Source organism: Python bivittatus, unplaced genomic scaffold, assembly GCF_059951505.1.
Source record: "Python bivittatus isolate LINGU-HERP-01145 unplaced genomic scaffold, Pbiv_v1 ctg000840_np1212, whole genome shotgun sequence".
Lineage (NCBI taxonomy): Eukaryota > Metazoa > Chordata > Lepidosauria > Squamata > Pythonidae > Python > Python bivittatus.
The window spans coordinates 36,246,771-36,259,124 of NW_028277113.1; the positions used below are offsets into that span (position 1 = coordinate 36,246,771).

At 38.3% G+C, this 12,354-nt stretch overlaps 1 protein-coding gene across 2 annotated transcripts in view; it reads left to right on the top strand.

Annotated features, from left to right (window-relative positions):
- The window catches only part of LAMA3 (laminin subunit alpha 3), a 160,518-nt gene that overhangs the window by 108,133 nt on the left and 40,031 nt on the right, over positions 1 to 12,354 (top strand). For both annotated transcript variants that reach the window (XM_088130669.1, XM_088130668.1), the window contains 8 exons: positions 512 to 676; positions 1,690 to 1,886; positions 4,296 to 4,412; positions 4,741 to 4,895; positions 6,733 to 6,874; positions 9,300 to 9,399; positions 11,262 to 11,378; positions 11,635 to 11,814. In XM_088130669.1, coding sequence (XP_087986795.1) covers positions 512 to 676; positions 1,690 to 1,886; positions 4,296 to 4,412; positions 4,741 to 4,895; positions 6,733 to 6,874; positions 9,300 to 9,399; positions 11,262 to 11,378; positions 11,635 to 11,814 — 1,173 coding nt within the window. The remainder of the gene's footprint in view (positions 1 to 511; positions 677 to 1,689; positions 1,887 to 4,295; positions 4,413 to 4,740; positions 4,896 to 6,732; positions 6,875 to 9,299; positions 9,400 to 11,261; positions 11,379 to 11,634; positions 11,815 to 12,354) is intronic.

A 12,354-nucleotide genomic window follows, 5' to 3' on the forward strand; every position in this document is an offset into this window, starting at 1 on the left:
TAGGGACACATATTCAGGAGTATGTCTCATTGAACTAAATTAACTTTACTTCTGAGAAGGAATGGATTAGACTGCAATGTTCTGATCAACCTTAGGTGCACACTGGCAGTTCGTATCAGCTGAGATAAATTAGGATGTCATTAATGATTTATTTATAGTGTGTTGAATGGAAAGTTCTACCTTTCCCAAAAGAAAGGTGTGCAACTATTTACAGGCTTTGCATTTTAATCGATCTTTGATTGGTTTGCTAGGGCTCCAGTCCAAGAAGTGGTTGGAGCAAGGACAAAACCAAAACTCTATAGTTAATAGAGTTACTTCTCATATATTTAACAATTTCCTACTTCTATCACATCGAGAGCTACAAATTGATGTGACTTATGGAGAGAGCTGGGGCTGCACTGGAGGGTTCATATTTGCACTCCTGGTTTAAAAATATACCACATACAGTATCTCTGTGGCATGGTGTGGTAAAAGTCTCTTATTTATTCACATTATGTTTTTCTTGTCCTAGTTCTCTTGCAACAGATAGATGGCATGGTAGAAGGAACTTCTTTGCCTACAGAACATTCTGCAAAAGAGCTGATGCAAGCTCAGCAAATGATAAATGAGATGAGAAACCGCAATTTTGGCCAACAGCTAACAGAAGCAGAAAAGGAAAAAGGAAAAGCCCAACATTGTAAGGGCTAAAAACTGTAAATGTTTTGGGGTAGAAATGGCTTGATTGGATTTATTAAGGTGGGAATAGATGGGGAAAGTCTGTTGCCTTATCTGGAAATGCCCAATGAATTTGTAATGGGTGTGAAGGTAGTTGTGGTTTAACAGTGAAGAAAACTGACAATAGCCACTTTAAAAATGTTGAATTTTGTTGCTGCTTGAAACTAGTTCAGGACTTGTGTTGAGCTTTTGCAGTCATACAATCTATATAGAAGGTTTGGAAACATAAAGATCAAAAAGGATGTACAGAATTGATGCAAAAGAAAATTTGAAATACAAAATATAAAGAAAAGGAAAAGAAGTGAAGTAAAGTAAAGTAAAAGAAGAAAAGATATGAAAAATAGATAACTTCCGATCCAACTCTGGTCTTAGAAATAATAAAGCTATCATAAGTGCTAATTTTTAATACATTAAATAGGAATAATTCTTTGTCTAAATATATCCCATTACATTTATAATCTAATCTTCAAATCCCCACGTAAGCTTCACCCCACCTGCATTTTGCAAATAGTCCATCAATGGTTTCCATTCTTTAAGGTAGTAGTTGTTTGAGTTTTCTTTTAATAAGCAAGTCAGTTTGTCATTTTCTGCCATATCCATCAGTTTTAACAACCATTCTTGTATTGTTGATAGTGTCTGGGTTTTCCAAAATTGTGCATAAAGAAGTCTTGTTGCGGTAATCATGTACTGAGTAATTCTAATAAAATGTTTTCCTATTTGAAAGTCCATTATCCCCATTATATTCTAACTTTTAAATATGTATTTTTAAAATCTCAATAAAATATTACAAAGCAGAATTGATGCATAATTCATATCTATCTTTATACTTAATAGACCATATGATCTACCCAACTAAAATTAATTTCTTGATGAGAAATTGATTTACAGAAGGACCGTAAGCCAAAAGGACTTGAAGGATCTAATGTTCATACAGTATTTGATTTACTCCTGTTTTGCTTTATTCATTCTGCATAGTGCTAGAACGAATAAGGAACGAACTACAAAAGCGCAAAGCACAAAACCAAGGCCTCATTAAAAATGTGAGAGATTCACTAAATGAATATGAATCCAAGCTCAATGATCTTCATGAATCTTTGAGAGAGGCAAAGGAACAAACCAAGCTAGCTGAAAATTTAAATGGAGAAAATAAACGCCTTTTGGAAGAGACTAAGGTAAATCTATCTACGTACCTACCTACTTACCTATCCAGGGTTGTGGGTCTTTATGTATGATGCATTAAATGGGGAAAATTCCATATTTTTGAGAAAATTTCGCAAAAGCAAATGCAAAAATGTTAATACATCTGTTACCTGTCTCAAGACAATTCCGTGAAAGACCAGTGGAATTAGATTTTTACCTGGGGTTTTTGCTATTTTATTTTTTAGAACACTGTATCATGAGCACATAGTTTCTCTAAAAGAAATACTTAATTTAAAGTTTAGTCATCTGGCATGCCCCAACCCATTCTTTTTGTCCTGCAAATACCACGAATGACCCAATCATACTGGGACATGTAAAAAATTGTTATTTCATGTTCTGTTTCCATGCCAAATACCAAAGTTGTTCATAACTGTTCAGTAAAAGAAATAGTTCTTCAGCAGTGGTTCCAAGGCAGGTTTCATTCAGAATAGCATTTTCTCTTGGTTGCCAAACAGAGTCTTTGCAAAGAATAATGCCAAGTGGGAGGTCTTTCCTGTTGAAAACAGGCAAGAAAAGGTGAGGAACTGGACTTGTCCAGGGGCTAAATTGCAGGGTAGGAGACATTAGGCACAGGGCTTAATGGATGGAAGCTTCAGCCCTGATATCCATGTCTCCATGCAGAAAGACAAAGCATAAAATAATGCATGAAGTGGGTGGACTTTAGAGAAGGAAAGGGACCTCACTCAAGGCCCTGAGGGCCATATGGACCCAGAAGTTTGGTAGTTCAAGCACCAACAGCAGCATATGACCAAAGAAGAAAAATTCACAGAGATTCTCATTAATCAGGTTTAACACCAAGAAAAAGGGTTAGGTTACAAAATCTTGGTAACTAGAAAAGTATACACCAGTCCTCATTTATTACTGAGTACATTGTTGTTGTTCAGTTGTTAAGTCGTGTCCGACTCTTCATGACCCCAAGAACCGTATCGCGCCAGGCCTTCCTGTCCTTCACTGCCTCCTTGAGTTTGCTCAGTTTCATGCTCATTGCTTCAGTGATGCTATCTAACCATCTCATCCTCTGCCGTCCTCTTCTCCTTTTGCCTTCAATCTTTCCCAGCATCAGGGTCTTTTCCAAAGAGTCCTCTCTTCGCTGAGTACATTAGGATGGAGTATTTATGAATTGTTTGAACTTCTTTCTCACTGAATCCCTAACAAATGGACTGCACCTCACTTAAGTGATAAGTCTGAAATGTCTATCTTTTCTTCAGTTGCTATGTTTTGAAAACCTCTCTTTTCTTTCCCAGACTTTGAGAATTCCCATATATCATCTCATATAGAACAATTCCTCTATTTAATTAGTTGATTTATTTGCTGGAGAGGTTTCTGACAAAATACCCCTGTGATGGACTGGAATGGAGGAAGGGGGGTGAAAACGGTGCTCTCGTCTCCAGAGCAACGCTCTGGAGATAAGTGGAGAAAGCTGGCGCATCCCTAAACAATCCAGAAGATAGTAGAGGCTTGTCCCTGGGAACTACTGGTCAGTCTGAGAAGATTGTTGTCAGGCCTAGCCCAAGGAACTCCTGGAGACCGTGCAGGTTCAATCAGCAAGGTTTATTAGCTAGCGCTTATTTACAGAATCTTCTCAGACTGACCAGTAGTTCCCAGGGACAAGTCTCTACTATCTTCTGGAATGTTTAGGGATGTCCCAGCTTTCTCCGTTTATCTCCAGAGCGTTGCTCTGGAGACAAGAGCACCGTTTTCACCCCCCTTCCTCCATTCCAGTCCATCACATCCCCAGAGGAAAAGCCCTTCCCTTTCACACACCGTAGTCCACTGTCATTTTATACCAGATCTATATTTCTACAATCTTAAAAAAAATGTTACTAAACATCTTGTACCATACCCCAAAGGAGATGATGAGTCAGGTATTGGCTGGATTGTATGCCTTCTAATGCTACTGTATGCAGAAAAATATACTGCATTTCTCCAATGGAATCTGCCCAACCACTTTGATCCAAACCACTTTGATTCTAACCATTCCCAACTACTGGGAGAGTAGCTGGTGGTCCTTCATTTGCAGGAGGTTGCTTTCCCATTGTTGGCCTGGTCCTCTGGAATAGCCTCCTGTGAGAAGTGTGTTTGGCCCCAACTCTGGTCAAAACTGCTTAAAACAAAGCTTTTCCAGAGGGCATTTGGGGGCTGACACCAAATGCCTTTTCGAGTTTAGGTTTGTCTGTTTTGAATGTTGGCTTTATTTTATAACATTTCTATTTTTATTGTTGATTTTTTTAAATGTTTTGAGCCACCAAGAGTCTGTGTACAATTGTGGGAGTGTATAAAAATGATATATAAATAAATATATAAATAGTAATTATGGCTATGCTATTTTGGGAGCTTTGTTTTGCTTTAAAAATGGGAATCACTCTTTATTTTTCTGTCAGAAACAGTCAGAAGAGATGACTAGACAACAGACTGCCATTTGGGATCTTCTGAATTCTGCTAAAGCATCAGTATCTCAAACAAAAAGTATATTTGAATTGCTCCAGAAGAGTAAAGAGGTAATTTTGAAATAATGAATGTTTTTATTTGGCTGAAAAGAGAGAAATAACATTCACGTTATGATGGAAATAAGAATATACTACCAATAATGACTTGGCTTTGTAGATAATAGTAACTGCTTGTAAAATACAGGAGCTGTTACTACTCACTATATGAAAAAAAGTCATCTCTAGCTAATCTCCTACATGTAACCTTCATGCTGAGTTCCAAAGCATCCAGGCATTAGGGTTTATACAGGAAATTAAAGCATACAAAAGCTTGCCACTTATTTCTTATGGCTATATAATGCTTCTTAGTCAAATGCATAACACTCTCTTCTAATTCCAGGAATATGAAAGCCTTGTTGCCCAATTGGATGGAGCAAAGAATGATCTGGATGAGAAACTGAAGAGTAATTTCTTATCGTCCAGTAAGGAACCTTTGGTAGTGAGAGCAGAAACATATGCCAACTCTTTACAAGACCTGGCAAGAAAGTTGGTTGAGTATGTCTTCAATTCTGTAAATGAATTGTTTCAGAATAGTTTGTTTCTTGCTTGAATCATATTATACATTGGACATCGTTCCTTTTAGGTGGAAAGGTAAACTATGTGCTTATGCTGGAACTGATTTAAGAGAAAGAGGGAGATTTCGGCAGGGATGAACAACATTTAAGGGGTTGGGGACCACAATTGAGCTTCCTTGCAGAGGGACCCAGAATGCTATCTAGTGAGCGATGATGTTGCCAGTATGGCTAGAGCAGAAATTTTGAGGCCAGTGTTTTGGAGAGCTGGCAGATTCTAAGAGTGGGTAGACAGATGCCTTAGTTTGTCTAATAATACGTTGAGTCTGCTAAAGAGAAGGGCCTGTGTCACCATCCTTATCTTTGTATCTTCTGAGGCTCATTAGGTAGCAGTTTTCACTGGTGGTCCTTGCCCAGTGCTTATTATAGGAATATTCCCCTTAGGTGGGATCAGTAAACTTAACTGGGTGCTGCATCACATTCTTTATATTTCTCTTCCCCTTGGGAAATTGCCAGAATTTTTTTTTATGCCATTTGGAAATGATTGTTCTCTCCTCAGGTGTGGGAAAGCAGTGGTATGCTTCTTATAAGGATAGCAGTTTTTTGACATAGTTGCTAGTTTTTCAGAAAAGAATAGGCAGCCCAATTTTTGACTATTTGTATGTCTGTATGGGACAGTTTGAACTCGCTAGACATGCTTTAAGCAAAGTTAAGTATGTTTTATACTGATTTCAGTATGAAAGATAATGTCAGGTTCAGCCTAAAGAACTCCAAGAGACAATGCAAATACAGTTCTGTTGTGTTTATTAGCTACAACCTCCAGGCAGAAAATCTCCCCAGACTGAACCCTAGTTCCCAAGCCAGCCAGCCACAACACCGTGAATTCCTTAGGGAGGTGCCAGCCTCATCTTCTTGAACTTCCCACGCTCCTGCTGGGGGCTAAGAACACGTTTATCTCTCTGAGCCTGGCCTTCATAAGTCCGTTCCATCACAGATAAGCATATGCCTAATTTTCTCTAGATGGAATCCTTGGGATGTATAAGCATTTTAATTGTTTAGACCAGTGTTTCTTAAACTTTTTGCTGTCAGGACCCCTTCCCACTTTTAAAAATTATGGAGGACCCCAAAAGAGCTTTTGTTTGTATGGTTTATATTTATCAATCTTTACTGTATTAAAAATTAAAATTGACATTCATAGAATATTTATTGAATTATGTAAAAATAACAATATTAAACCCATTAGATATTGACATAAATAAAATATTTTTCATGACAAAAACCTATATTTTTAAACAAATTAAAAATAATAATGAGAAGAGTGACATTGTTTTAAATTTTTGCAAATATTTTCAATGTCTGGCAAATCATTTTGATTTTGTGGACCCATGAGAGAGTTTTGGGGGATCCCCAGGGGTCCTTGGACCACACTTTAAGAAACATTGGTTTAGACTATGCCCTTCCCTAGTTTATCCCAACCACCTCCAAAAAATAATCAGGGAAGATGGTATAAGCATTTCCATTTTTAAAATCTATCTTCTGAACGAACTGATTTTTATTCCATATAGACTTTTGTTGGAGATAATCTCTATCTGGTAATACAGTATTTCAAATTAGCCTATCATACAAAATATGCTGTGTTTAATAAAGTAGCATAGTGTTCGACTGACCCTCCCTCCCTCCCTCCCTCCCTCCCTCCCTCCTGCTTGCTTGCTTTCCCACATTATGTACAATTCTCAACAGTGATTAATGAAACCAAAAGAACAGCCAAAGTGTTTTAATTTTCTTGATGGCTATATTATATGTTGGTTTTTTCCCCACAGACTCAAGAAGAATGCCAGCAATAATGAGCTAGTGACCTGTGCTGTGGGAGCTGCTACCAGTTTTGAGAACATCACTGATATCATTAGAGCAGCAGAAGCAGCAGCCAACAGAGCATCAAGTGCAGCAGATTCAGCTTTATTAGTAAGATTATTATTCTAAATGCACATCATACAGAATTGCTTTGTTTCTTAGCACCAAGTAAATTAAATGGAGGAAGTAGATCTTGAATCTTAGCTTTGTTTAGGAAGGTTGGAAGGCCTGACCTTAGAAAGTTAGCCTGTCTGTATAAATCCTGAAGACATGATTTTAGTTGTCTTCAACAAGCTCACTGCCTTCATTTAAGATGTATGCTAAGAGGCTGAACATGCTCCACACTGTGGGAGAAGATGCTAAAGAGCAATCTGAGCAAAAGCTAATTCTTTAAGAGGAGCACCAGCTACACTATAAGGAGATCCCCCAGAATCCTTCTGAATCCATGCTAATGGACTATTTTAATTGATCCTTTACTTCTGTGGAGAAGAATAGTCACTGCAAGCCTAAATCTTAACAGGAAGTGGTCTGATCATGACAAGGTAATGGATGCAGAACTCCTACTTTCAGACCACCATGCTCCTGCCAAGTAGAAAAATAAACAAACTTAAAGTGTGATCTACTGCACTTGTAGGGCAGTAACAGGTTGAGATAGAACAAGTTGTTATGGCAGCCATGAAGTCCTGAAGAGCTCCAGTCATCCCAGTAACAGCATGTATATTGAAGATCCCCAGAACTAGCTCACAACCACTAAAGTTCCAGGCCAGCTCCATCACCTCAGGCTGGGGGAATGTTGGGCAGCAGGATATGGAGTGTACCAGCAGAACCTCAAACCTGTCCCGAATATCCAACACAAGATACAAGTGTTCTGGGATGGCACTTGAATGGACAAGTAGCCTGGAGAGAGAAATTAAATTCATACAGACTACAGAAAATGCATTTAGTAACTTTTTTTCTTTTGTTACATTAAAATATACAATTTGGTGGCTGTGCACCCTGAGACTACAATATTTCCACAGTACCTCCTATAATTGTGAGGACTTCTTTTATAGCACAGGTGTATAACCTGAGGCCCTAAGACCCTATGTAGCCTCTGGAAACCTGGAATGCAGTCTCTGGAGACCTCCCAAAGTTGCCACTAAATTGTAATTTTTAATGTGACTCTTGGGAGAAATGATTGGAGACTAAGCATATTAGCTGTATGTTGTTGTTCTCATCATAATGCTGTTTAATTAGTTTTTGTCTTGGCCTTACCAGCTACTCAAGTGGCAGGTCCCTCAGCCCAGAAAAGAATGGTTAATTCCTGTATTCATAAGCTTATACCTCTTATGATTTTAATAATTTAGGTCAGGGATGGGTGGAAAGGAGATTGGATTTTCAAACAGAGGTCTTTCCAGATAATTTTTTTTTAATCTGTTCAATCGTGTCCAATTCTCGGAGAGTGCCTAGACAAGCCCCTGCGGTTTTCTTGGCAAGGTTTTTCAGAAGTGGCTTGCCATTGCTTACTTCCTAGGGCTGAGAGAAAGTGACTGGCCCAAGGTCACCCAGCTGGCTTTGGGCTTAGGCGGGATTAGAACTCACAATTTCCCGGTTTCTAGCCTGATGCCTTAACCACTACACCATTTTATCTGCTTCAAATGAAATGTATTGCGGAGAGTGATAACTATCTGTGAGCCGCCTAGAGTCACTTATACAATGAGATGGGCGGTTTATAGATTTGATTAATAAAATAAAATAAATGAATATGTAATTCCCATATTTTATTATTGTTTCTTCCATTTTTTTTCTTTTTACAAACAAATTCACAAAGAAAAATCATTGCTGTATGATACATTTTGATAGGAAACACTAGAAACATCTCAGATTGCCAGGTGGTTTGTGAGGGATGCACATTTTGTTTTAGAAAATAGCAATTAGAGAGAGAGATTCAAATCAAATCAAAACCTTTATTATGGCCTTTAGGCCAGAAAACACTACAATAAAAACACATGAACCTATAACTAATAAAACTAAAAAGTAGACATGAAGTAGAATAAAATTACATAAAAATAAATGAATATAGTAACAATAGTACAGATGACAGAGGCAATCACCAAAATTTGTATTAATCTTCAGTTGTAGGTAGGACAGATAGAACAAATGGTGGGGCAAAATCAGACAACCTGGAAAGATACGTCAGGGTCCTAATCAGATAGAGGAAGTGAGAAATAAGCATTGTATTCTCTCCCAGAATAGTTCTTTAAAATGGGAGAGAGAGAGAAAGAGAGAGAGAGAGAGAGATTTTGGCTGCTGAGGTAAATAAAGCTTCAAAAGAAGTAAATTTTTGTATTGTAGCAGGGACAGCTCTGTTTCTGGAGCAAATTGCTCTCTTCTGACCCCCTTTCTGCCACGTGCCTCATTTTGCACCAACCTCCAGTTCCAAGTCCTGTGAATTCAGACAAAACAGTTATAGCCATTCTGCCAGTGCTGGCCTGGATTATGAATTGGCATTCCTTTTGCTGTACAAGTCTCTTACCTGGAAGTGCTTCATTTTCAGACAGTGGAGGGAAAGGATCTAACCGGAATGGCTGAAAGACTGAAAACCAACAGCGGAAAACTGTTAAACAAAGCACGAGCAACACAGAAGACATTGCAAGGTATCATCAGCACACCATATATTGCAAGCATTACAAAACGTGATAAAAAGCTTTAGATTTTCACACTCTACTGTTGCTCCAGACTTGACCTTGTTAGAGGCTAAGTTAAAAAATGGTTACCACCTCAGTTTTTGCTGAAACCCAAGTCTGAAATTGGCAGTTTTCACATCATCCTAGATCACAGTCACTACATCTGATAAAAGAGTAGTTAGTAATGAAAGTGCTTTTCTCTGTTTTAAGATGGTCTTTCAATAGGATTAGTTTCAGAGAAACAGGTCTTACAAAACTCGAGCGAGTAAAAGCTGTGTGTGAGAGAAGGGAGGCTGCAGAATCCAGTGGTTTCTACCCCCTACACCAGTGTTTTTCAACCTTGGCAACTTTAAGAACCGTGGACTTAGAAACTCTCAGAATTTCCCAGCCAGCATGAGGAATTCTGGGAACTGAAGTCCACACATCTTAAAATTGCCAAGATTGAAAAACACTACTCTACATACTTGGATGCAATATTGTGATTCATCTGCAAAAAAGGGCAACGTTTGTATCACAATGTTGCAATACACATTTTGTAATTTGTCCCTGTGTAGATGCCCATACAAGTGAGGACTTTAGAAATGATCACGTAAATTGGTTCAGAGCCTTTCCCAACAATGATTTGCAATTACTGGTAGCCAATGGGAGGAATCCAGTTCAAACAAACCTTTTAATAAAATATAAAGAAGATTTCAGATATTGACTTGTAAAAAAAGGAAATGATTCAAGGTGTTTGAAGAATTAGAGGAATCTGAACTGTGTGGCAAATATGCTTCTATCCATTAGCATAACTTCTGAGTGTTTGTGTGTATACACATACATACACACACACACACATATATACAGCTGATATTCTATGACTGAAGTCAAGAATGGGGAACCCTTAGCGATAATATGGCAGAGACAGCCTGCCCCAGTAGAGTACTCCTCTTCTGTCTCCTCAGATGGTTCCTATCCTTACTCTATTTGGGCCACTGCCTTTACCCCAATTTTACTCCTTCCTAGGCACCCACATGAAATTAGGTGAAGAACTGTGGATAGTCTACTCCTGTTAGGCAAGTAGCACCCCTATCTCTTTTGGGGTTCAATAATGCACAATATAAAACAAAATTAAACATACCTTTATCCCTCCTCAATCCTCAGCTCACTGTAAATAAACACAAAACCTAATTTGCTGCTTTCTTCTACGTTTAAGTCTCAGTATCTTTTGATCTTATGCAAATCTATTTTCAAAAACTATTCCTGCCCTGTGGAATATCCTCCCTCCCACATCTGGCAGGCCCCCACTCTTCTAGACTTCCAGAAGGCCTTAAACAGCTGGTTCTTCTGCCAAGCGTTGGGCTAGGGTAAGGTTGGAACCCAGTGACTGTGAATGTTTATGTGTGGGGGAGTGTTGTTTTGGGATGCCAGTTTTGATGTTGGCTTTACTGTTTCATTTTTACTGCTGTTGTTGTGAGTCACCCATGGTTATTGTATATAAGATGGGCAGCCATCTAAGTCTTTTAAATCAATAAATATTTTTTCTATTTATAATGGTTTTATAATGTTCACATGTTTAATGCAGATTTCTAGATGTTTAAAGTAAAGCCAGTCCTTATAAAAACCAAAGTCATATTTAAATGCAGCCAAATTTGCCTAATGGGGTTACACTGAAAATGAATTTGGCTGTGATGGGTTCATTGTGTGGCCACCTGGGAGAAAGAGAGACTAAAGCAAAGAAACCTCATCAGAAAGCAATGAGTTATAGGAGCGTGAATAGTAAAACTACTATCGGTAGTAAAATGAGGGCAATCCACAATTATCAGGATGATTTATAGTGGATTATTTTATAGAACTCAGTCCAACACTTGATGATATGAGGAGCAAACTTCGGGAAGCTGAACGGAAAAAAACTGCAATACAGGGAGATCTTAGTGCCTCCCAAAATAACCTCCAGGGGATAAACAGAGGTAAGTAATACAATGTGGGGTTTAACTAATATATATTTTATTGGATTTATTGTGTCAATTAATTTTTTTAAAAAAGCTAAGTGGAAGGGAAAGAAAAGAAACAAGAAACATGATTGTATAAAAATTACATACTCACTTAGAATAGTGTAAAACCTAAGCCCCATGTATTTCGACAGAGAACATTTTACATTTTATTGTATCTTAAAAGAAAAATAAATGTTTCCTGAATTTATATACCACTTTATCTGCCTGCTAGATGACACAGAGAGCATAATCACAACTGCAAATACCATGATTAAGAATGCCAACAATATTACTACTAATATACTCAGTGAACTGGACCCAATTAAAGCTGAAGTTGAGAATATAAAGCACACCTATGAAATGGTACAGATTACTGATTTCAACAAGGCTTTGAAAGAAGCAAGCAGTTCAGGTAGGCTTTTTTTCTCCTATAAGGATTTCTTAATCAATTTTTAAGTTAATGTAATTTCTTATGGTGCCTTTTCTGAAAATGGTCAATTGTTGAAACTCCTGTTCATTCATCACTTAGCAGACACATCCTGTGAGTGTTATGGGACTAAACATTGTGGGGAATTTCCTGGAAAAGTCAAAACCCAAAATATTTTAGGTCCTCTATCTAGAATAATCTTGTCCAAGATGTATAGTACAGTGGTACCTCGGGATACGAACGCCTCTACTAACGAACATTTCGGGTTACGACCAGCTTCGGCAGGAAAATTTTACCTCGGGTTATGAACTTGCCTCTACTTACGAACCGGATCCGCGGCCATTTTCCCTGCTGTCACGCAGTCGCGGCTTCCTGTGGGCGAGGTCGCGGTAGCAAGGAGATGTTCGGTGAGGCTCGTGGTGTGTTTTGTGGTGTTTTGTGAAGGTTTTTGGTGTGCGTGTTAGCATGGCTCCAAAGAAAATGCAGAGCAGGCTTGGCGGGAGTCAGGCTCTGAAGAGGAAATTG